The sequence below is a fragment of the Passer domesticus genome, chromosome 3, assembly GCF_036417665.1.
Source record: "Passer domesticus isolate bPasDom1 chromosome 3, bPasDom1.hap1, whole genome shotgun sequence".
In the NCBI taxonomy this organism is placed as follows: domain Eukaryota; kingdom Metazoa; phylum Chordata; class Aves; order Passeriformes; family Passeridae; genus Passer; species Passer domesticus.
The window spans coordinates 1,537,386-1,560,629 of record NC_087476.1 but is presented as its reverse complement, the minus strand read 5'-3'; the positions used below and the strand labels follow the sequence as shown (position 1 = coordinate 1,560,629).

The 23,244-nt window shown below is 43.3% G+C and overlaps 2 protein-coding genes across 4 annotated transcripts in view; one reads left to right on the top strand and one right to left on the bottom strand.

Annotated features, from left to right (window-relative positions):
- Window positions 1-563: 563 nt before the first annotated feature.
- On the bottom strand, window positions 564-16,378 carry LOC135295775 (centromere protein O-like). The gene is made up of 5 exons (XM_064411492.1): window positions 16,254-16,378; window positions 14,337-14,417; window positions 10,124-10,284; window positions 3,916-4,012; window positions 564-1,403 (listed from the first exon to the last, which is right to left on the bottom strand). Exons 2-5 carry the CDS (start codon window positions 14,389-14,391, stop codon window positions 1,006-1,008), a joined length of 711 nt encoding a protein of 236 aa, XP_064267562.1. The 5' UTR covers window positions 14,392-14,417; window positions 16,254-16,378; the 3' UTR covers window positions 564-1,005.
- Window positions 16,309-23,244, top strand: part of PTRHD1 (peptidyl-tRNA hydrolase domain containing 1) — a 20,747-nt gene continuing 13,811 nt past the window's right edge. Inside the window, exons 1-3 of one of the 3 annotated variants that reach the window (XM_064411494.1) lie at window positions 16,309-16,579; window positions 17,256-17,448; window positions 20,572-20,685. In XM_064411494.1, coding sequence (XP_064267564.1) covers window positions 16,388-16,579; window positions 17,256-17,426 — 363 coding nt within the window. In that variant the 5' untranslated portion in view covers window positions 16,309-16,387 and the 3' untranslated portion in view covers window positions 17,427-17,448; window positions 20,572-20,685. Of the gene's footprint in view, window positions 16,580-17,255; window positions 17,587-20,571; window positions 20,686-23,244 lie in introns of those variants that run through there. The other 2 variants (XR_010357841.1, XM_064411493.1) reach the window with 2 other exon arrangements.

Genomic DNA, 23,244 nt, shown 5'->3' with positions numbered 1-23,244 from the left:
CCCAAACTCCCGGGGAATGAGCCCAAAATGATCCAAAAATTATCTCAAAATGAGCCCAAAATTCTCTGGGAATGAGCCCAAAATGGGCCCAAAATTATCCTAAAATTATCCCAAAATGAGCCCAGAATGAGCCCAAAATGGGCCCAAAATGAGCTCAGAATGAGCCCAAAATGATCCAAAAATTATCCCAAAATGGGCCCAAAATGGTCCTAAAATTATCCCAAAATGAGCTGGGAAGGAGCCAAAAATGATCCAGGAATTTTGGGAGGAATGTGGGGAAGATTTGGGGAAGAATTGAGAATTTGGAGAAGGAATTTGGAAGAGTTTGGGGAAGAATTGGGAATTTTGGGAAGGAATTTCAGGGGAAATTTTGGGGAGAACTTTGAGAATTTTGGGGAGAATTTTGGGTGGAACCGTGGGAATTTCGGGAGGAATTTTAGCAGAACTTTCGGAGAATTTTGGGCAGAATTTTGGGAGGAACTTTGGAGATTTTGAGAAGGATTTTGGGAAGAACTTTGCGATTTTTGGGGCAATTTCGGGAGGAATTTTGGGAGAACTTAAGAATTTTGGGAAGAAATTCTGGGAGCGATTTTGGGGATTTTGGGATGGAATTTTGGGAGGAACTTTGGGAGTTTTGAGAAGGAATTTGGGGGAAGAATTGGGAATTTTGGGAAGGAATTTCGGGAGGAACTTTGGGAAGGAATTTGGGAATTTTGGGAAGGAATTTTGGGGGGAATTTGAGGCAGAACTTTGGGAATTTTGGGGGGAATTTTGGGAGGAACTTTGGGGATTTTGAGAAGGAATTTTGGGAAGGAACTTTGTGAATTTCGTGCAGAACTTTATGAATTTTGGGAGGAATTTTAGGCAGAACTTTGGGAATTTCGGGAGGAATTTTGAGAGGAACTTTGGAGTTTTGAGAAGGAATTTTGGGAGGAATTTTAGGCAGAACTTTGGCGATTTTGAGAAGGACTATTGCGACAAATTTTAGGCAGAACTTTGAGACCTTTAGGCGGAACTTTGTGATTTTTGGGGGAATTTTGAACAGACTTTGGGGGATTTGGGGCAGGATTTTGGGGGGAATGTTTTGAATTTTGGGAGGAATTTGTTGCTGCCCACCTGCAGGAGGTGCAGCTGGTGCCTCCTGGCCACGAAGGCGCCGAGCAGGCGGGCCAGCAGGGCCAGGAAGCGCCGCGGGCCGTGGGGCAGCAGCTCCCGGGCCAGGCCCTGCAGGGGGATGAAGGGCGGGATGGAGTGGCGCAGGACCCGCCATTCCCGGAATTCCCGGAATTCCCGGCATTCCCGGGATTCCTGCAGCTCCAGGTGGAAGCAGTCCAGGTAGGAGCCCTCGAAGGACGTGTGGAAGGAGACGGAGAGGCCGTGCCGGGAGAGCTTCGCGCTCACTCCTGGGATGGGGAGAAAAATGAGCACAAAATGAGACCAAAATTAGCATAAAATTAGCATAAAATGATCCTGGAAATATCCTGGAATTATCTTGGAGTTATCCTGGAATTATCCTGGAATTATCCCAGGGAATGAGGAGAGGCCGTGCCGGGAGAGCTTCGCGCTCACTCCTGGGAATGGGGAGAAAAATGAGCACTAAATTAGCATAAAATTAGCACTAAATTAGCATAAAATGAGCATAAATGATCCTGGAAATATCCTGGAATTATCCTGGGATTATCCTGGAATATATCCCAGGGAATGAGGAGAGGCCGTGCCGGGAGAGCTTCGCACTCACTCCTGGGGAAAGGAGAGAAAAATGAGAATAAAAATATCCTGGAATGAGCCAAAATTATCCTGGAATTAGCAAAAAATGATCCTGGAAATATCCTGGAATTATCCTGGAATTATTGTGAAATGATCCTGGAATGATCCTGGAATTCTCAGGGAATGAGGAGAGGCCGTGCCGGGAGAGCTTCCCGCTCACTCCTGGGATGGGGAGAGAAAAATGAGCACAGAAATATCCTGAAAGTAGCTCAAAATGATCCTGAAATGAGCACAAAATTATCCTGAAATGATCCTGGAATTATCCTGGAGTTATCCTGGAGTTATCCTGGAATTATCCTGGGATTATCCTGGAATTCTCAGGGAATGAGGAGAGGCCGTGCCGGGAGAGCTTCGCGCTCACTCCTGGAATGGGGAGAAAAACGAGCACAAAATGAGCACAAATTATCCTGGAATGATCCTGAAATTATCCTGGAATTAGCAAAAAAATGATCCTGGAATTATCCTGGAATTATCTTGGATTTATCCTGGAGTTATCCTGGAATTATCCCAGGGAATGAGGAGAGGCCGTGCCGGGAGAGCTCCCGCTCACTCCTGGGAAAGGAGAGAAAAATGAGCAGAAAATTAGCATAAAATTAGCATAAAATTATCCTGAAAATATCCTGGAAATATCCTGGAATTATCCTGGAATGATCCTGGAATGATCCTGGAATTATCCCAGGGAATGAGGAGAGGCCGTGCCGGGAGAGCTTCGCGCTCACTCCTGGGGAAAGGAGAGAAAAATGAGCACTAAATTAGCATAAAATTAGCATAAAATTAACATAAGATGATCCTGGAAATATCCTGGAATTATCCTGGAATTATTGTGAAATGATCCTGGAATGATCCTGGAATTCTCAGGGAATGAGGAGAGGCCGTGCCGGGAGAGCTTCCCGCTCACTCCTGGGGATGGGGAGAAAAATGAGCACTAAATTAGCAAAATCATCCTGGAATGATCCTGAAATTCTCCTGGAATTAGCAAAAAATGATCCTGGAATTATCCTGAGTTATCTTGGATTTATCCTGGAGTTATCCTGGAGTTATCCCAGGGAATGAGGAGAGGCCGTGCCGGGAGAGCTTCCCCTCACTCCTGGGATGGGGAGAGAAAAACGAGCACTAAATTAGCATAAATTAGCATAAATTAGCATAAAAATGATCCTGGAATTATCCTGGAGTTGCACTGAAATTATCCTGGAATTAGCACAAAAATATCCTGGAAGTATCCTGGAATTATCCTGAAAGCATCCTGGAATTATCCTGGAATTATCCTGAAATTATCACAGAATGATCCTGGAATTATCCCAAAATTATCCTGGAATTATCCCAGAATTTTCCTGAAATGATCCTGGAATTAGCACAAAATGATCCTGGAATGAGCCCAAAATTGTCCTGGAATGATCCTGGAATGATCCCGGAATTAGCCAGGAATTATCCTGAAATTATCTTGGAATGATCCCAAAATTATCTGGCAATGATCCCAAAATAATCTTGGAATTATCCCAGAATTATCCCAAAATAATCTGGGAATTATCCTGGAATTATCCTGGAATTATCCCAAAATTATCTGGGAATTATCCCAAAATTATCTTGGAACGATTCCAAAATTATCTGGGAATGAGCCTAGGCTTATCCTGGAATTATCCCAGAATTATCTGGGAATTATCCGAAAATTATCTTGGAATTATCCCAAAATTATCCTGGAATTATCCCAGAATTATCCCAAAATTATCCTGGAATTATCCCAAAATTATCCAGGAATTATCCCAAAATTATCTTGCAATTATCCCAAAATTATCTGGGAATTATCCCAAAATTATCTGGGAATTATCCCACAATTATCCTGGAATTATCCTGGGATTCTCCCAAAATTCTCTGGGAATTATCCCAAAATTCTCTGGGAATTATCTCAAAATTATCTTGGAATTATCCCAGAATTATCCCAAAATTATCTGGGAATGATCCCAAAATTATCTGGGAATTGTCCCAAAATTATCCCGGAATTATCCCAAAATCTGCCCTTGGAGCTCCCTGCTGCTCCCTGGGAATTCTCTGCGCATTTCCCACCCCATTCCTGGAAAATCCCAGTTTATTTTCCCCGAAAATTCCCAAATTTTCCTGCAGAATTCCCCAAATTCCCAAATCCCCGGTTACCTGTGAGGGGGAAGAGGCGCAGCAGCTCCTGCAGCTCCCGGATCCGCCACTGCAGCACCTGGCCCGGCTCCCGGGCAATTCCTGCTTTTCCTTCAGCCTGGAATCCGGGAAAAAACATGGAAAAAACCTCAGGAATATTGGGGAAAAATCTCAGGAATTTGGGGAAAAATTGGGGGAAAAATCCTGGGGAATTTGGGAAAAAATCTGGGAAAAAATCCTGGGGAATTTTGGGATCCTCCACTGCAGCACCTGCCCCGGCTCCCGGGCAATTCCTGCTTTTCCCTCAGCCTGGAATCCGGGAAAAATGTGGGAAAATATGGGAAAAAATCCTTGGGAATGTGGGAAAAAATCCTGGGGAATGTGGGGAAAAATCCTGGGGAATTTGGGGAAAAATCCTGGGGAATTTTGGGATTCTCCACTGCAGCACCTGGCCCGGCTCCCAGGGAATTCCTGCTTTTCCCTCAGCCTGGAATCCGGGAAAAAACATGGAAAAATCTGGGAAAAATCCTCTGGAATGTGGGAAAAAACCCTGGGGAATTTGGGGAAAAATCCTGGGGAATTTGGGGGAAATTCTGGGAAAAAGCCCTGGGGAATTTTGGGATTCTCCACTGCAGCACCTGGCCCGGCTCCCGGGCAATTCCTGCTTTTCCCTCAGCCTGGAATCCGGGAAAAATATGGAAAAATATGGGAAAAATCCTGGGGAATGTGGGGAAAAATCCTCGGGAATTTGGGGAAAAATTCTCGGGAATTTGGGGAAAAATTCTCGGGAATTTGGGGAAAAATCCTGGGGAATTTGGGGAAAAAATCTGGGAAAAAATCCTGGGGAATTTTGGGATGCTCCACTGCAGCACCTGCCCCGGCTCCCAGGGAATTCCTGCTTTTCCTTCAGCCTGGAAAGAGGGAAAAATATGGAAAAATATGGGAAAAATCCTCGGGAATGTGGGAAAAAATCCTCGGGAATTTGGGGAAAAATCCTTGTGAATTTGGGGAAAATTCCTGGAGATTTTTGGGTTTAATCCTCAAAATTCCTGGGGAATTTTGGGATTCTCCACTGCAGCACCTGCCCCGGCTCCCAGGGAATTCCTGCTTTTCCTTCAGCCTGGAAAGAGGGAAAAAATGTGGGAAAAATCCTTGGGAATGTGGGAAAAAAAACTCAGGAATTTGGGAAAAAATCCTGGGGAATTTGGGGGAAAATTTGGGGAAAAATCCTGGGGAATTTGGGGGAAATTCTGGGAAAAATCCACTGAAATGTTGAGAAAAATCCTCAAAAAATTCTCAGGAATTTTGGGAAAAATCCTCAAAAATTCTCAGAAAATTTGGGGAAAAATTTGGGGGAAAAACCTCAGGATTATTGGGAAAAATCCTGGAGATTTTTGGCAAAATTTCTTGGGAATTTTGGGGAAAATTCCTGGGGAATTTTGGGATTCTCCACTGCAGCACCTGGCCCGGCTCCCAGGGAATTCCTGCTTTTCCCTCAGCCTGGAATCCGGGAAAAACGTGGGAAAATATGGGAAAAATCCTGGGGAATGTGGGGAAAAAATCTCAGGAATTTGGGGAAAAATTTGGAGAAAAATCCTGGGGAATTTTGGGAAAATTCTGGGAAAAAATCCTTGGGAATTTTGGGATTCTCCACTGCAGCACCTGCCCTGGCTCCCAGGGAATTCCTGCTTTTCCCTCAGCCTGGAATCTGGGAAAAACATGGAAAAATCCTCGGGAATTTGGGGAAAATCCTCGGGAATTTGGGGAAAAAATCTGGGAAAAAATCCTGGAGAATTTTGGGATTCTCCACTGCAGCACCTGGCCCGGCTCCCAGGGAATTCCTGCTTTTCCTTCAGCCTGGAATCCGGGAAAAACGTGGGAAAATATGGGAAAAATCCTGGGGAATGTGGGAAAAAACCCTGGGGAATTTGGGGAAAAATTCTCGGGAATTTGGGGAAAAATCCTCGGGAATTTGGGGAAAAATCCTCGGGAATTTGGGGAAAAATCCTCGGGAATTTGGGGAAAAATTCCTGGGGAATTTTGGGATTCTCCACTGCAGCACCCGCCCCGGCTCCCAGGGAATTCCTGCTTTTCCTTCAGCCTGAAAAGTGGGAAAAAACATGGAAAAAATATAGGAAAAATCCTCAGAAAATTTGAGAAGAATCCTTGGGAATTTTGGAAAAATTTGGGGGAAAAATCCTCAGGAATTTTGGGAGAATTCTGGGAAAAATCCACTGAAATGTTGAGAAAAATCCACTGAAATTTCAGGAAAAATCCTCAAAAAATCCTGGGGAATTTGGGGGAAAATCCTCGAAAATTCTCAGAAAATTTGGGAAAATTTTGAGGAAAACCCTCAGGAATTTGGGGAAAATTCCTGGAGATCTTTGGGAAAAATCCTCAAAAATCCTGGGGAATTTTGGGATCCTCCACTGCAGCACCTGCCCCGGCTCCCAGGGAATTCCTGCTTTTCCTTCAGCCTGAAATCCGGGAAAAAACATGGAAAAATATGGGAAAAATCCTTGGGAATTTTGGGAAAACCTGGGAAAAAATGTTCAGGAATTTGGAGAAAATTTCAGGAAAAAATCCTCAAAAAATACGGGGGAAAATCCTTTAAAATCCTCGGGAATTTAGGAAAAAAATCCTCAGAAAATTTGGGAAAATTTTGGGAAAAAACCCTTGGGAATTATGGGAAACATTTTCAGGAATTTTTGGAAAAATCTTTGGGAATTTCCCCCAGGAATTTAGGGAAAATTCCTGGGGAATTTTGGGATTCTCCACTGCAGCACCTGCCCCGGCTCCCAGGGAATTCCTGCTTTTCCTTCAGCCTGGAATCCGGGAAAAAACATGGAAAAATCCTTGGGAATGTGGGAAAAAAATCTCAGGAATTTGGGGAAAAAATCCTGGGAAAAATCCACTGAAATGTCAGGAAAAATCCTCAAAAAATCCTGGGGAAATTTGGGGAAAATTCAAGAAAATCCTCAGGAATTTTGGGAAAAATCCTGGGGAATTTTGGGAAAAATCCTCCGAAAATTTGGGAAAATTTTGAGGAAAACCCTCAGGAATTTGGGGAAAATTCCTGGAGATCTTTGGGAAAAATCCTCAAAAATCCTGGGGAATTTTGGGATTCTCCACTGCAGCACCTGCCCCGGCTCCCAGGGAATTCCTGCTTTTCCCTCAGCCTGAAAAGTGGGGAAAAACATGGAAAAATATGGGAAAAATCCTCAGAAAATTTGAGAAGAATCCTTGGGAATTTTGGAAAAATTTGGGGAAAAATCCTCAGGAATTTTGGGAGAATTCTGGGAAAAATCCACTGAAATGTTGAGAAAAATCCACTGAAATTTCAGGAAAAATCCTCAAAAAATCCTGGGGAATTTGGGGGAAAATCCTCAGGAATTTTGGATAAATTTTAGGGGAAACCCTCAGGAATTTGGGGGAAATTCCTGGAGATCTTTGGGAAAAATCCTCAAAAATCCTGGGGAATTTTGGGGAAAATTCTTGAAAATCCTGGGGAATTTTGAAAAAATCCTTGGGAATTTTGGGAAAAGTCCTTGAAAATGCTCAGGAATTTTCTGAAAATTTTGGGGAACCCCCTCAGGAATTTGGGGAAAAAACCCTCAGGAATTTTGGGAAAAATTTGAGCAAAACCCTCGGGAATTTGGCGAACATTTTGGGAAAAGGCCTCGAGAATTTTGGGAGGAATCCTTGAAAACCCGGGGAATTTTGGGAAAAACCCTCAAAAACCCTCGGGAATTTTGGGAAAAAACCTCAAAAACCTCAGGGATTTGGGGAAAAACCCTCAAAAACCTCAGGAATTTTGGGAAAAACCTTCAAAAACCCACAGGAATTTTGGGAAAAACCCTCAAAAACCCTCGGGAATTTTGGGAAAAACCTTCAAAAACCCTCGGGAATTTTGGGAAACCCTAAGGAACTCTCCTCCCTCACCATTTTCTGCAGCTGCTCCTGGACCCTGCTCTGGAGGAGCTGGTGCTACTCATGGATTTATTGGGGAAAAACCCTCAAAAACCCTCGGGAATTTTGGGATAAACCCTCAAAAACCTCAGGAATTTTGGGAAAAACCCTTGGGAATTTTGGGAAAAACCCTCAGGAATTTTGGGATAAACCCTCAAAACCCTCAGGAATTTTGGGATAAACCCTCAAAAACCTCAGGAATTTGGGAAAAACCCCTGGAAATTTGGGATAAACCCTCAAAACCCCTGAGGAATTCTCCTCTCACCATTTCCCGCAGCTGCAGGCGCAGGCGGTGGCGGCGCTGCCGCAGCTCCTGCACTCTGCTGCTCAGGAGCTGCTGCTGCTCGTGGCATGTGGGGAAAACCCTCAGGAATTTTGGGAAAAACCCTCAAAAACCCTCGGGAATTTTGGGAAAAACCCTCGGGAATTTTGGGAAGCCCCTCAGGAACTGTCCCTCACCATTTCCCACAGCTGCTCCCGGACCCTGCTCTGCACGAGCTGCTGCTGCTCGTGGAGTTTTTGGGGAAAAACCCTCAAAAACCCTCAGGAATTTTGGGAAAAACACTCAAAAACCCTTGGGAATTTGGGAAAAACCCTCAAAAACCCTCGGGAATTCTGGGAAAAACACTCAAAAACCGTCAGGAATTTTGGGAAAAACCCACAAATAACTTAAGGAATTTTGGGAAAAACCCTCAAAAACCTCAGGAATTTTGGGAAAAACCCTCAAAAACCCTCGGGAATTTTGGGAAAAAACCTCAAAAACCTCAGGAATTTTGGGAAAAAACCCTCAAAAACCCTCGGGAATTTTGGGAAAAAACCTCAAAAACCTCAGGAATTTTGGGAAAAACCCTCAAAAACCCTCGGGAATTTTGGGAAAAACACTCAAAAACCCTCGGGAATTTTGGAAAAACCCCTGGGAATTTTGGGAAAAACCCTCAAAAAACCTCAGGAATTTTGGGAAAAACCCTCAAAAACCTCAGGAATTTTGGGAAAAACCCTCAAAAACCCTCGGGAATTTAGGGAAAAACCCTCAAAAACCCTCGGGAATTTTGGGAAAAACCCTCAAAAACCTCAGGAATTTTGGGAAAAAACCTCAAAAACCCTCAGGAATTTGGGAAAAACCGTCAGGAATTTTGGGAAAAACCTTCAAAAACCCTCGGGAATTTTGGGAAAAACACTCAAAAACCCTCGGGAATTTTGGAAAAACCCCTGGGAATTTTGGGAAAAACCCTCAAAAAACCTCAGGAATTTTGGGAAAAACCCTCAAAAACCCTCGGGAATTTTGGGAAAAAACCTCAAAAACCCTCAGGAATTTTGGGGAAAAACCCTCAAAAACTGTCAGGGATTTTGGGAAAAACCCTCAAAAACCTCAGGAATTTTGGGGAAAAACCCTCAAAAACCCCCGGGAATTTTGGGAAAAACCCTCAAAAACCCTCGGGAATTTTGGGAAAAACACTCAAAAACCCTCGGGAATTTTGGAAAAACCCCTGGGAATTTTGGGAAAAACCCTCAAAAACCCTCAGGAATTTTGGGAAAAACCCTCAAAACCCTCGGGAATTTTGGGAAAAACCCTCAAAAACCCTCAGGAATTTTGGGATAAACCCCTCAAAAACTCTCGGGAATTTTGGGAAAAACCCTCAAAAACCCCTCAGGAATTTTGGGATAAACCCTCAAAAACTCTCGGGAATTTTGGGAAAAACACTCAAAAACCTCAGGAATTTTGGGAAAAACCCTCAAAAACCCTCGGGAATTTTGGGGAAAAACCCTCAAAACCCTCAGGAATTTTGGGATAAACCCTGAAAAACCCTTGGGAATTTTGGGAAACCCCTCAGGAATTCTCCCTCACCATTTCCCGCAGCTGCTCCCGGACCCTGCTCTGCAGGGGCTGCTGCTGCTCGTGGAGTGTGGGGACAAACCCTCAAAACCCTCGGGAATTTTGGGAAAAACCCTCAAAAACCCTCGGGAATTTTGGGAAAAACCCTCAAAACCCTCGGGAATTTCGTTAAAAACCCTCAAAAACCCTCAGGAATTTTGGAAAACCCCTCAAAACCCCTCAGGACTTCCCCTGTCTCACCATTTCCCGCAGCTGCAGGCGCAGGCGGTCGCGGCGCTGCCGCAGCTCCTGCACTCTGCTGCTCAGGAGCTGCTGCTGCTCGTGGCATGTGGGGAAAACCCTCAGGAATTTTGGGGAAAAACCCTCAAAAACCCTCGGGAATTTTGGAAAACCCCTCAAAACCCCTGAGGACCTCCCCTCTCTCACCATTTCCCGCAGCTGCAGGCGCAGGCGGTCGCGGCGCTGCCGCAGCTCCTGCACTCTGCTGCTCAGGAGCTGCAGCCGCTGCCGGCGCCGCTGCTGCCGCTGCCGGAGCGCGGCGCCGCGAGCAGCGCGCTGCTCCAGGGCCCACAGCTGGGACAGCACCCCTGCGGAGGGAAAATGGGGGAAAATGGGAGTTTGGGGAAATTCGGGAGTTCTGGGGTTCGTTTTGGGGAGAATTCAGGGATTTTTGGGGGTATTTGGGGAGGAATTGTGGCTCTGAACGGCCCCGGCCCGCGCCCGCTGCTCCGGGGCCCACAGCTCGGACAGCACCCCTGGGAGAGGGAAAATGGGGAAATTCGGGAGTTTTGGGGAAAATTCGGGAGTTTTGGGGTTGATTTTGGGGATTTAGAGAAGAATTTGGGCTTGATTTTGGGGATTTTGGGGAGAATTCAGGGATTTTTGGGGATTTTTGGGGGTATTTGGGAAGGAATTGTGGCTGTGCCCAGCCCCGCTGCTGCAGCGCCCATGGCTGGGACAGCAGCCCTGGGAGAGGGAAAATGGGGAAAAAAATGGGAAAAAATGGGAATTTGGGGAAAATTCGGGAGTTTTGGGGTTCATTATGGGGAGAATTCGGGATTTTTGGGGTTGATTTTGGGGATTTTGGGGAGAATTTGGGGATTTTTGGGGGTATTTGGGGAGGAATTGTGGCTGTGCCCTGGGTGCTGCTGCAGCGCCCACAGCTGGGAGAGCAGCCCTGGGAGAGGGAAAATGGGGAAAAATGGGGAAAAAATGGGAATTTGGGGAAAATTCGGGAGTTTTGGGGTTGATTTTGGGGAAAATTCGGGAGTTTTGGGGTTGATTTTGAGGATTTTGGGAAGAATTTGGGGATTTTTGGGGGTATTTGGGAAGGAATTGTGGCTGTGCCCTGGGTGCTGCTGCAGCGCCCACGGCTGGGACAGCAGCCCTGGGAGAGGGAAAATGGGGAAAAAATGGGAATTTGGGGAAAATTCAGGAGTTCTGGGGTTGATTTTGGGGAGAATTCGGGATTTTTGGGGTTGGTTTTGGGCATTTGGGGGAGATTTAGGGGGATTTTTGGGGGTATTTGGGGAGGAATTGTGGCTGTGCCCTGGGTGCTGCTGCAGCGCCCACGGCTGGGACAGCAGCCCTGGGAGAGGGAAAATGGGGAAAAAATGGGGAAAAATGGGAATTTGGGGAAAATTCGGGAGTTTTGGGGTTGATTTTGGGGAAAATTCGGGATTTTTGGGGTTGGTTTTGGGCATTTGGGGGAGATTTAGGGGGATTTTTGGGGGTATTTGGGGAGGAATTGTGGCTGTGCCCTGGGTGCTGCTGCAGCGCCCACAGCTGGGACAGCAGCCCTGGGAGAGGGAAAATGGGGAAAAAAATGGGAATTTGGGGAAAATTCGGGAGTTCTGGGGTTGGTTTGGGGGAGAATTCGGGAGTTTTGGGGTTAGTTTTGGGGATTTTGGGGAGAATTTGGGGATTTTTGGGGGTATTTGGGGAGGAATTGTGGCTGTGCCCTGGGTGCTGCTGCAGCGCCCACAGCTGGGAGAGCAGCCCTGGGAGAGGGAAAATGGGGAAAAATGGGGAAAAAATGGGAATTTGGGGAAAATTCGGGAGTTTTGGGGTTGATTTTGGGGAAAATTCGGGAGTTTTGGGGTTGATTTTGAGGATTTTGGGAAGAATTTGGGGATTTTTGGGGGTATTTGGGAAGGAATTGTGGCTGTGCCCTGGGTGCTGCTGCAGCGCCCTCAGCTGGGACAGCAGCCCTGGGAGAGGGAAAATGGGGAAAAAATGGGAATTTGGGGAAAATTCAGGAGTTCTGGGGTTGATTTTGGGGAGAATTCGGGAGTTTTGGGGTTAGTTTTGGGGATTTTGGGGAGAATTTGGGGATTTTTGGGGGTATTTGGGCAGGAATTGTGGCTGTGCCCTGGGTGCTGCTGCAGCGCCCTCAGCTGGGACAGCAGCCCTGGGAGAGGGAAAATGGGGGAAAAATGGGAATTTGGGGAAAAAAATGGGAATTTGGTGTTGATTTTGGGGAAAATTCAGGATTTTTGGGGTTGATTTTGGGGAGAATTTGGGAATTTATAGGGGATTTTTGGGGGTATTTGGGGAGGAATTGTGGCTGTGAACGGCCCTGCACCACTCCCACTGCTGCAGCACCCACAGTTGGGACAGCACCCCTAGGAGAGGGAAAAATGGGGAAAAATAGGAATTTGGGGAAAATTCTGGGAGTTTTGGTGTTAGTCTTGGGGATTTTGGGGAGAATTTGGGGATTTTTGGGAATTTTAGAGGGATTCTGGGGAGATTTTAGGGAGATTTGGGGAGGAATTGTGGCTGTGCCCTGGGTGCTGCTGCAGCGCCCACGGCTGGGACAGCAGCCCTGGGAGAGGGAAAATGGGGAAAAAAATGGGAATTTGGGGAAAATTCGGGAGTTTTGGGGTTGATTTTGGGGAGAATTCGGGAGTTTTGGGGTTGATTTTGGGGAAAATTCAGGAGTTTTGGGGTTGATTTTGGGGAAAATTCGGGATGTTTGGGGTTGATTTTGGGGGGAATTTGGGGATTTTGGGGAATTTTAGGGGGATTTGGGGGCAATTTGGGGAGCTTTTGGGGATTTCAGGAGGAATGTTGGAAAAAAATTGAGGATTTTTAAAAGAATTTTGGGAGGAATTGGGGTTTTTGGGGGTTTTTGGGAATTTTAGAGGGAAATTTAGAAACTTTGGGGGGATTTTGGAAGAAATTTGGAAACTCTGGGAGGGATTTAGAGAAAATTTGGGAGGGATTTTAGGAAGGAATTTGGAGATTTTTGGGAAAAATTTTAGGAGGAATTTGGGAATTTTCTGGAGGATTTTGGGAAGAATTTTGGGATTCAGGGGAAGGATTCAGAATTTTGGGGAAAATTTTGGGACTCTTAGGAAGAATTTTGGGAAGGATTTTGGGGAGAATTGGGAATTTCAGGTGGAATTCCTGCCTGGAAAGGGGAGAAAATTGGGAATTTTGGGAAAATTTGGAATCTGGGGAGAAATTTGGGCAGAATTCCTGCCTGGAAAGGGTCCGAGGGGCAGAAATTTGGGGATAATTTTTGAATTTTGGGAAAAGTTGTGGAATTTTGGAAAAAAATTTTGAGTTTTGGGAGGAATTTGGGGATTTCCAGAAGAATTCCTGCCTGGAAAGGGAGAAATTTGGGAAAAATTGGGAATTTTGGGCAGAAATTTGGGGCAATTTGGGGAGAAATTTTGGGAAAATTTGGGATTTTTGAAGAATTCTGGAAATTTTGGGGAGAAATTTGGGGAATTTTGAGGAATTTTGGGAGGAATTTGAGGATTTAGGGGAGAATTTGGGGAAATTTGAGAATTTTGGGAAGAACTTTGGGAATTTTGGGAACAATTTGGGGATTTTTAGGAAGAATTTTGGGGAGAATTGGGAATTTCAGGTGGAATTCCTGCCTGGAAAGGGGAGAAAATTGGGAATTTGGGGAAAATTTGGGGAAAATTTGGGGAGAATTTGGGCAGAATTCCTGCCTGGAAAGGGTCAGAGGGGGAGAAATTTGGGGATAATTTTTGGATTTTGGGAAAAGTTGTGGAATTTTGGAAAAAAAAAATTGGATTTTTGGAGGAATTTTGGGAGGAATTTGGGGATTTCCAGAGGAATTCTTGCCTGGAAAGGGGAGAAATTTGGGAAAAAATGGGAAAATTGGGAATTTTGGGCAGAAATTTGGGAAAAATTGGGAATTTTGGGCAGAAATTTGGGGAAAAATGGGGAAAATTGGGAATTTTGGGCAGAAATTTGGGAAAAAATTGGGAAAATTGGGAATTTTGGGCAGAAATTTGGGGGAAAATGGGAACATTGGGAATTTTGGGCAGAAATTTGGGGAAAAAATGGGAAAATTGGGAATTTTGGGCAGAAATTTGGGGGAAATTGGGGAAAATTGGGAATTTTGGGCAGAAATTTGGGAAAAATTGGGAATTTTGGGCAGAAATTTGGGGAAAAATGGGAAAATTGGGAATTTTGGGCAGAAATTTGGGAAAAAATTGGGAATTTTGGGCAGAAATTTGGGGAAAAATTGGGAATTTTGGGCAGAAATTTGGGGGAAAATTGGGAAAATTGGGAATTTTGGGCAGAAATTTGGGAAAAAATGGGGAAAATTGGGAATTTTGGGCAGAAATTTGGGAAAAAATTGGGAATTTTGGGAGCTCACCCTGTGACAATTCCATTTTCTCTTCATTTTCCTGCTCTTCCTTCCCGGGATCCATCCCCAGGAAATCCCAAGGATTTGGGGCTGGGAAAGTGGGAAAAATCACAAAAATTTTAATTAATTTGGGGATTTTAATGAGGAAAATTCATGTTAATTTTTGTAATCTTGAGGGGTTTAAATGAGGGAAAAAAATCCCTTTAATTTCCATAAATTTGGGAGATTTTTAATGAGGAAAAATCCCGTTAATTTCAATAAATTTGGGATTTTTTCTGAGGTAAAAATCCCATTAATTTCAATAAATTTGGGAGAATTTTTAGGAGGAAAAAAATCCTGTTAATTTCCATAAATTAGAGAATTTTAATGAGGAAAAAATTTCCATAAATTTGGGATTTTTTCCTGAGGAAAAAGTCCTGTTAATTTTAATAAATTTTGGATTTTTTTATGAGGTAGAAATCCCATTAATTTCAATAAATTTTGGATTTTTATGAGGTAAAAAAAATCCCATTTATTTCCTTAATTTTGGGAGCTTTTAATGAGGAAAAAAAATCCAATTTGATTTCACAACTTTGGGAATTTTATGAGGAAAAAAATCCCATTAATTTCAACACATTTGGGATTTTTTATGAGGTAAAAATCCCATTAATTTCCATAAAAATCCAAGTAATTTTCCATAAATTTGGTAATTTTTATGAGGTAAAAATCCTGTTAATTTCCATAAATTTGGGGGAATTTTTATGAGGAAAAAAATCCCCTTAGTTTCCATAAATTAGAGAATTTTAATGAGGAAAAAATTTCCATAAATTTGGGATTTTTTCTGAGGTAAAAATCTCGTTAATTCCAATAAATTTTGGATTTTTTATGAGGTAAAAATCCCATTAATTTCCCTAAATATGGGATTTTTTATGAGGTACAAATCCCGTTAATTTCCATGAATTTTGGGGAATTTTTATGAGGAAAAAAATTTTGTTAATTTTCCTTAAATTAGAGAATTTTAATGAGGAAAAAATTTCCATAAATTTGGAAAATTTATTATGAGGTAAAAATCTCGTTAATTTCAATAAATTTGGGATTTTTTATGAGGTAAAAATTCCATTAATTTCCTTAATTTCGGGAGCTTTTAATGATGAAAAAAAATCCCATTTATTTTCATAACTTTGGGAATTTTTATGAGGAGAAAAATCCCCTTAATTTCAACACATTTGGGAATTTTTATGAGGTAAAAATTCCACTAATTTCCATAAATTTGGGGATTTTTTATGAGGAAAACAGGGGTGGGAATAGGAAAAAAATCCAAGTAATTTTCAATAAATTTTGGATTTTTTCTGAGCTAAAAATCCCGTTAATTTCCATAAATTTTGAGGAATTTTTATGAGGAAAAAAATCCCGTTAATTTCCATAAATTAGAGAATTTTAATGAGGAAAAAATTTTCATGCATTTGGGAGTTTTTTATGAGGTAAAAAGTCCGTTAATTTCAATAAATTTGGGATTTTTTAATGAGCTGAAAATCCCATTAATTTCCATAAATACGGTCTTTTTTGTGAGGTAAAAATCCCGTTAAGTTCCATAAATTTACGGGAATTTTTATGAGGAAAAAAAAACCCGTTCATTTCAACACATTTGGTATTTTTTATGAGGTAAAAGTTCCACTAATTTCCATAAATTTGGGGATTTTTTTATGAGGAAAACAAGTGGGAATTTGGGAACGGGAGGGGTTTTGGGTTAAAAAAGTGACAGGGACGATCCCAAGGAATGGAACCCGGACAACTCTAAAAAGTGCCAGAAATGACCCCAAAAGCCGCCAGATAATCTCAGAAGAGTGCCAGGGCCGATCCTAAAGATTTATCCCCAAAATTTATCCCAAAATTTCCCCCCAAACCCCGCCGGGACCCCAAACCCCTCCCTGAGGGCTCGGCGCTCACCTCAACTTTCCCGCCTCAGCGCCGCCGGAAGTGCGTCATCACGCCGCTCTCGATTCCGTACACCAACATGGCGGCGCGCTGCTGCCTCCGCTCCCCCCTTACTCCCGGCAGCCCGCGCGGTTCCGTACGGCGACATGGCGGCGGCGCTGGTGCAGTACGTGGTGCTCCGCGGGGATCTGGCGCGGCCTCCCCGCTCGTGGCCGCTCGGCGCCGTGGTGGCTCAGGGCTGCCACGCGGCGCTGGCGGCCGTTCACGGTTACCGGGAGCACCCCGACACCGGCGCGTACCTGGAGCAGGGCGGCGCCATGACTACCGTGGTGCTGGAGGTAACGGCGGCGCCGCGGGGCATGACGGGAGCCCCGCGCTGAGGGGAGAGCCGCCGCCATGTTGGGGGGGGGCGGGGGCGGCTTGAGGGAAATCGGGATTTTTGGGGGGAAATCTGGTTTTTTTTGGGAAAATTGGGGTTTTTTTGGATGTTATGGAGTTGAGGGAGGTGGGAATGGTCAGTTTGGGGGTGATGAGGGGGTTTTTGGCTCGCTGAGAGGAGGGGAAGCCCAGGGAGGGGTCGGGCGGTGCTTGCGCCTCGGAACGGCGAGAGGAGGAGCCGGAATTCCTGGGGAGATTTAATTGGGTTTTGGGAATAATTCCCTCATGAAATTGTGAATAATTCCCCGTGAAATTCGGAATAATTCCTCATGGAATACCCCAGGGCGGTGCTAAAACCCCAAAATTCCCGAAGGGTTTTCAAATCCGCGTGGATTTACGGAAACAAAACTCAAATGTGAACACTTGGACTCCCAAAGCTTTTTGCAACCCTAAAAATCCCCCCAAAAAATTCGGTGTTTTCATATTTCAATCCCACAATAAAAAAAGCTGGAAATCAGGGATGTAAAGGAAAAATAAACAAATTAATTCCTAGTATGGAAATGAGAAGCTCGGCTTGGATTTGGGAAGAATATTTGAATTAATTCCTAATTTTTTTTAAATTTTCTTTTGTTGTAGGCTCCGGATGAAAATTCCCTGCTGGATTTGGCGAAGTTGCTGAAGGAAAAAGGTGTTGACCACAAGGTTTGGATGGAAAATCCCGAGGGAATTGCCACGTGCCTGGCGCTCCGACCTTACCCCAAAAATGTGGTGCAGCCTCACCTCAGGAAATTCAAACTCCTCAAATGATCCCGTCTCGAGTTTTTTCCAGGTTTTTTTCCCTCAAAATCCTGGAGATTTGGGGTTGAGTTGCGTTTTGGGATGGGGAACGGTGAGGTTTGGTGGTTTTAAAGTGGTTTTTTTCCACGGTTTGGTTTGTGGTTTTGTGTGGGTTTCGTGAGGGGGTGGGTGGGGATTTCTGAGGGGAAAAAGGGAAAGAAAGGGAGGGAGAATGGGGGGAGAAGGAAGGAAAAGAGTAAAAAATGGAAAGGGGGGGAAAAAGGATGGAAAATGGGGGAAAAATGGGAAAAAAAATGAGGAAAAAAATGGGGGAAGTGGGAGGGAAACGGGGAAAAAAGGAGGGAAATGGGGGGGAAGGGAGGGAAAATGGGGGAGAAAGAAGGAAAAGAGTAAAAAATGAAAAGGGGAAAAAAGGAGGAAAATGGGGGGGAAATTGAGGGAAAAAAGAGAAAAAAATGGGGAAAAATGAGGAAAATGGTAGGGAAATGGGGAAAAAAGGAGGAAAATGGGGGGGAAGGGAGGGAAAATGGGGGGAGAAGGAAGGAAAAGAGTAAAAAATGAAAAGGGGAAAAAAGGATGAAAATGGGGGGGAAAGAAGGAAAAGAGTAAAAAATGAAAAGGGGGGGGAAAGGAGGAAAATGGGGAAAAAACGGGAAAAAAATGAGGAAAAACTGGGGGAAAATGAGGAAAATGGGAGGGAAATGGGGAAAAATAAGGAAAATGGGGGGGAAAACGGGAAAAGGGAAATAAGGAAAAGGAGGAAAATGGGAAAAAATGAGGAAAATGGGGGGGAAACAGGGAAAAAAGGAGGAAAATGGGGGGGAAGGGAGGGAAAATGGGGGAGAAGGAAGGAAAAGAGTAAAAAATGAAAAGGGGAATAAAAGGAGGAAAATGGGGGGGAAATTGGGGGAAAAAAGAGAAAAATGGGGAAAAATGAGGAAAATGGGAGGGAAACGGGGAAAAATAAGGAAAATTGAGGGAAAAACAGGGGAAAAGGGAAATAAGGAAAAGGAGGAAAATGGGAAAAAATGAGGAAAAAGGGAGGGAAACGGGGAAAAAAGGAGGAAAATGGGGGGAAGGGAGGGAAAATGGGGGAGAAGGAAGGAAAAGAGTAAAAAATGAAAAGGGGAAAAAAGGATGGAAAATGGGGGGAACGGGAAAAAAATTAGGAAAAAATGGGGGGAAATGAGGAAAATGGGGAAAAAAGGAGGAAAATGGGGGGAAGAAGGGAGGGAAAATGGGGGAGAAGGAAGGAAAAGAGTAAAAAATGAAAAGGGGAAAAAAGGATGGAAAATGGGGGGGAAAGAAGGAAAAGAGTAAAAAATGAAAAGGGGAAAAAAGGATGAAAATGGGGGAGAAACGGGAAAAAAAAGGAGGAAAAAAATGGGGGGAAATGAGGAAAATGGGGAAAAAAGGAGGAAAATGAGGGGAAAGGGAGGGAAAATGGGGGAGAAGGAAGGAAAAGAGTAAAAAATGAAAAGGGGGGAAAAGGATGGAAAATGGGGGGGAAACGGGAAAAAAAATGAGGAAAAAAATGGGGGGAAATGGGAGGGAAATGGGGAAAAAAGGAGGAAAATGGGAAGAAGGGAGGGAAAATGGGGGAGAAAGAAGGAAAAGAGTAAAAAATGAAAAGGGGAAAAAAGGAGGAAAATGGGGTGGAAATGGGAAAAAAATTAGGAAAAAATGGGGGGAAATGAGGAAAATGGGGAAAAAAGGAGGAAAATGGGGGAGAAAGAAGGAAAAGAGTAAAAAATGAAAAGGGGGGGGAAAGGAAAATGGGGAAAAAACGGGAAAAAAATGAGGAAAAACTGGGGGAAAATGAGGAAAATGGGAGGGAAACGGGGGAAAAATAAGGAAAATGGGGGGAAAACGGGAAAAGGGAAATAAGGAAATGGAGGAAAATGGGAAAAAATGAGGAAAATGGGGGGGAAACGGAAAAAAGGAGGAAAATGGGGGGGAAGGGAGGGAAAATGGGGGAGAAAGAAGGAAAAGAGTAAAAAATGAAAAGGGGAAAAAAGGAAGGAGGAAAATGGGGGAAATTGAGGGAAAAAAGAGAAAAAATGGGGAAAAAGGAGGAAAATGGGAGGGAAACGGGAAAAATAAGGAAAATTGAGGGAAAAACAGGGGAAAAGGGAAATAAGGAAAAGGAGGAAAATGGGAAAAATGAGGAAAATGGGGGGAAATGAGGAAAATGGGAGGGAAATGGGGAAAAAAGGAGGAAAATGGGGGGAAATTGAGGGAAAAAAGAGAAAAAATGGGGAAAAAGGAGGAAAATGGGCCGGGAAACGGGAAAAATAAGGAAAATTGAGGGAAAACAGGGGAAAAGGGAAATAAGGAAAAGGAGGAAAATGGAAAAATGAGGAAAATGGGGGGAAATGAGGAAAATGGGAGGGAAATGGGGAAAAAAGGAGGAAAATGGGGGGAAAAATGAGGGAAAATGGGGGGAAAATGGGGGGGAAACGGAAAAAAAATGGGGAAAAATGAGGAAAATGGGAGGGAAATGGAGGGAAAAAGGAGGAAAATGGGGAGAAAAACAGGGAAAAAGGAAAACAAGGTAGGGAATAAAAGGGAAATGAGGAAAAGGAGGAAAATGGGGGGGAATGGGGAAAAAAATGAGAAAAAAATGGGGGGAAATGAGGAAAATGGGAAAAAAGGAGGAAAATGGGGGAAAATGGGGATAAAAAGGGGAAAAATGAAGAAAATGGGAGGGAAATGGAAAAAAAAGGAGGAAAATCAGGGGGAAAAAAGTAGGGAAAAAAGGAAAGGAAGGGAGGGAGAAATAAAAATACAGGATTAAAATGAGGGGAAAAAAGGAAAAAAATAAGGAAGAAAATGGGGAAAAAAAGGAAAAGAAGGAAAAATGGGGGAGGAAAGGAGAAAAAGTGAAAAAAGGAAGAAACAAAAAATAAAAAAAGAGGGAAAATGGGGAACAAAGGAAAAAAACCAGGAAATTAAATAAAATAAAATAAATCCCAAATCCCTGGATCCCATTTTCCATCACAATTCCTGATTTTCCAGCACCAAAAATTGAATTTTCCATTTTTCCCGAAATTCTTCCTCTTCCCACCCCCAAATTTCCCCAAAACCACCAAAATTTTGGTTTGAAAAATCCGAATTTTCCCTTTTTTTTTCCTCTTTTTTTTTGTTTTTCCAGGAATTTTACAAAAATTCCCTGAAAACTTCACCTGAAATGAAAAAAAAAACCTGGAAGAAAAAATTAAATTTAATTCAAATGAAAACCCACCAAAAAAACCAAAAACTTTTTCCTGACAGAGCATTCCATTATTATTCTTTTATTATTATTAATTATTAATTATTAATTAATTATTATTTTTAAATATTCAAAGCTACTCCAGCTGTTAAACACAATCCAAGCAGGAAAAAAAAAAAAAACAATTTTATTCTTATTTTTTTTTCTTTTTTTTCACAAGTTTTCCATCTTTTCCCTCAAAAAAAAAAAAAAAATTATCTACAAGACCCCCTCCCCCTCCCCTTTTTCCCTAAAAATTATTGCAGATTTTCCCATTTTTTTTGAATTTTGACTCATTTTTCCCTCTTTCCTTGCACTATACACGAGGATTCCCCAGGGATGGGGAAAAACCAGCAAAAAACATGGAAAAAACCGGGCAAAATATTCTTTTTTTTTTTTCATTTTTTTGTGTTTTTTCATGGTTTTTTTTTTGAAAAAAAAACCCCAAATTCCACGTTTTTTGTGGGTAGAAAAAGCTGATTGTACGCACGAGCCGGGGGGAGGGGAGTGGGGATTTTGGGGGGAAAATTGGGATTTTTATCAGTGGAATTCTGGGGTTTGGGGGGGTGTGCCCCGCGTCAGGTCCAGCTGAGACTGAGCTTCATCCTCATCATCATCATCATCATCATCATCATCATCATCGTGTGGGGGGGTGGGGGAGTGAAAATTGGGGGGGGCTGGAGGGGAAAATGGGGGAAAAAGGGGGAAAAAAGGGGAAAAAAGGGGGAAAATTTGGGAAAAATAGGGGGAAAAATAGGGAAAAAGGGGGAAAATGGGGAAAAAATAGGGGGAAAAATAAGGAAAAATAGGGGAAAAAGGGGGAAAATGGGGAAAAAATAGGGGGAAAAATAGGGGAAAAAGGGGGAAAATGGGGAAAAAATAGGGGGAAAAATAAGGAAAAAATAGGGGAAAAAGGGGGAAAATGGGGAAAAAATAGGGGGAAAAATAGGGGAAAAAGGGGGGAAATTTGGAAAGAAAAAGGGGAAAAAAAGGGGGGGAAATAGGGAAAAATGGAGAAGAAAAGGGGAAAATAAGAGAAAAAAAGAGGAAAAATAGAAAAAAAAAGGGGAAAAGGAGGGGAAAATTGGGGGAAAAGGAGGGGAAATGGGGAAAAAAGGGGGGGAAGGGAGAAAAATGGGGAAAATTGGGAAAAAAGGGGGGAATAGAGAAAGAAAGGGGAAAAAGGGGGGAGAAAGGGAAAAAAGGGGGGAGTAGAGAAAGAAAGGGGAAAAATGGAGGAAAAAGGGGAAAAAATAGGGACAAAAAGGGGGAAAAATAGGGACAAAAAGGGGGGAAATTGGGAAAAAAGGGGGAAAATTTGGAAAAAAGGGGGAAATAGGGAAAAATGGAAAAAAAAGGGGGAAATAAGAGAAAAAAAGAGGAAAAATAGAGAAAAAAAAGGGGAAAAGGAGGGGAAAATTGGGGGAAAAGGAGGGGAAATGGGGAAAAAAGGGGGGGAAGGGGAAAAAATAGGGGGGAAAGGGAGAAAAATGGGGAAAATTGGGAAAAAAGGGGGGAATAGAGAAAGAAAGGGGGAAAATGGAGGAAAAGGGGAAAAAATAGGGACAAAAAGGGGGGAAATTGGGAAAAAAGGGGGGAAATTGGGAAAAAAAGGGGGAAATAAGGGAAAAAAGGGGGGAAAAGAGGAAAAAGAGAGAAAAAAGGGGAAAAGTGGAAAAAAGGGCAAAAAAGGGCAAAAATAGGGGAAAAAAGGGGGACGGGGAAATGGAGGGAAAAGGGGGGAAAATAGGGAAAAATGGAGGAAAAGGGAAAAAAGGGGGGGAAGGGGGAAAAATTGGGGGAAAAGGGGGGGAAATAGAGAAAAAAGGGGGGAAGGGGGAAAAAAGAAAAAAGGGGAAAAGAGGAAAAAAGGTGAGAAAAAAGGGGGAAAGGGGGAGAAAGTGGGGAAAAAGGGGAAAAAAGGGGGAAATAGGGAAAAAGGGGGAAAATAGGAGAAAAAAGGGGGGGAGGGAAAAAAGGGGGGAAAGGGGGAAGGGGGGAAATGGGAAAAATGGAGAAAAAAGGGAGGAGAAAGGGAAAAAAGGGGGGAAAAGGGAAAATAGAGAAAAAAGGGGAAAAATGGGAAAAAAGGAGAAAAAAAGTGGGGGAAGGGGGAAAAGGGAGGGAGAAAAGGGGAAAAGGGAGGGAAAGGGAAAAAAGGGGGGGAAAAGAGGAATAAAGAGGGAAAAGAGGAAAAATAGAGAAAAAAGGGGAAAATAGAAAAAAAGGGGAAGGGGAAGAAAGGGGGGAAGGGGAAAAAAGGGAAAAAAAGGGGAAAGAGGAAAAATAAGGGAGGGAAAAGGGGAAAAAATGGGAAATGGGGGAAAGGGGAAAAAGGGGAAAAATAGGGAAAAATGGGGGGAAAGAGGAAAAATAAGGGAGGGAAAAGGGGAAAGAGGAAAAGGAAAAAATGAGGGGAAAGGAGGGGGAAAAGGGGGAAAAGAGGAAAGAAAATGGGGGAAAGGAGGAAAAGAGGGAAAAATGGGAAAAGAGGGAAGAAAATGAGGAAAAAAAAGAAAGGGAAAGGAGGAAAAAAGGGGAAAAGAGGGAAAATATGGAGGAAAAAAGGGAAAATAG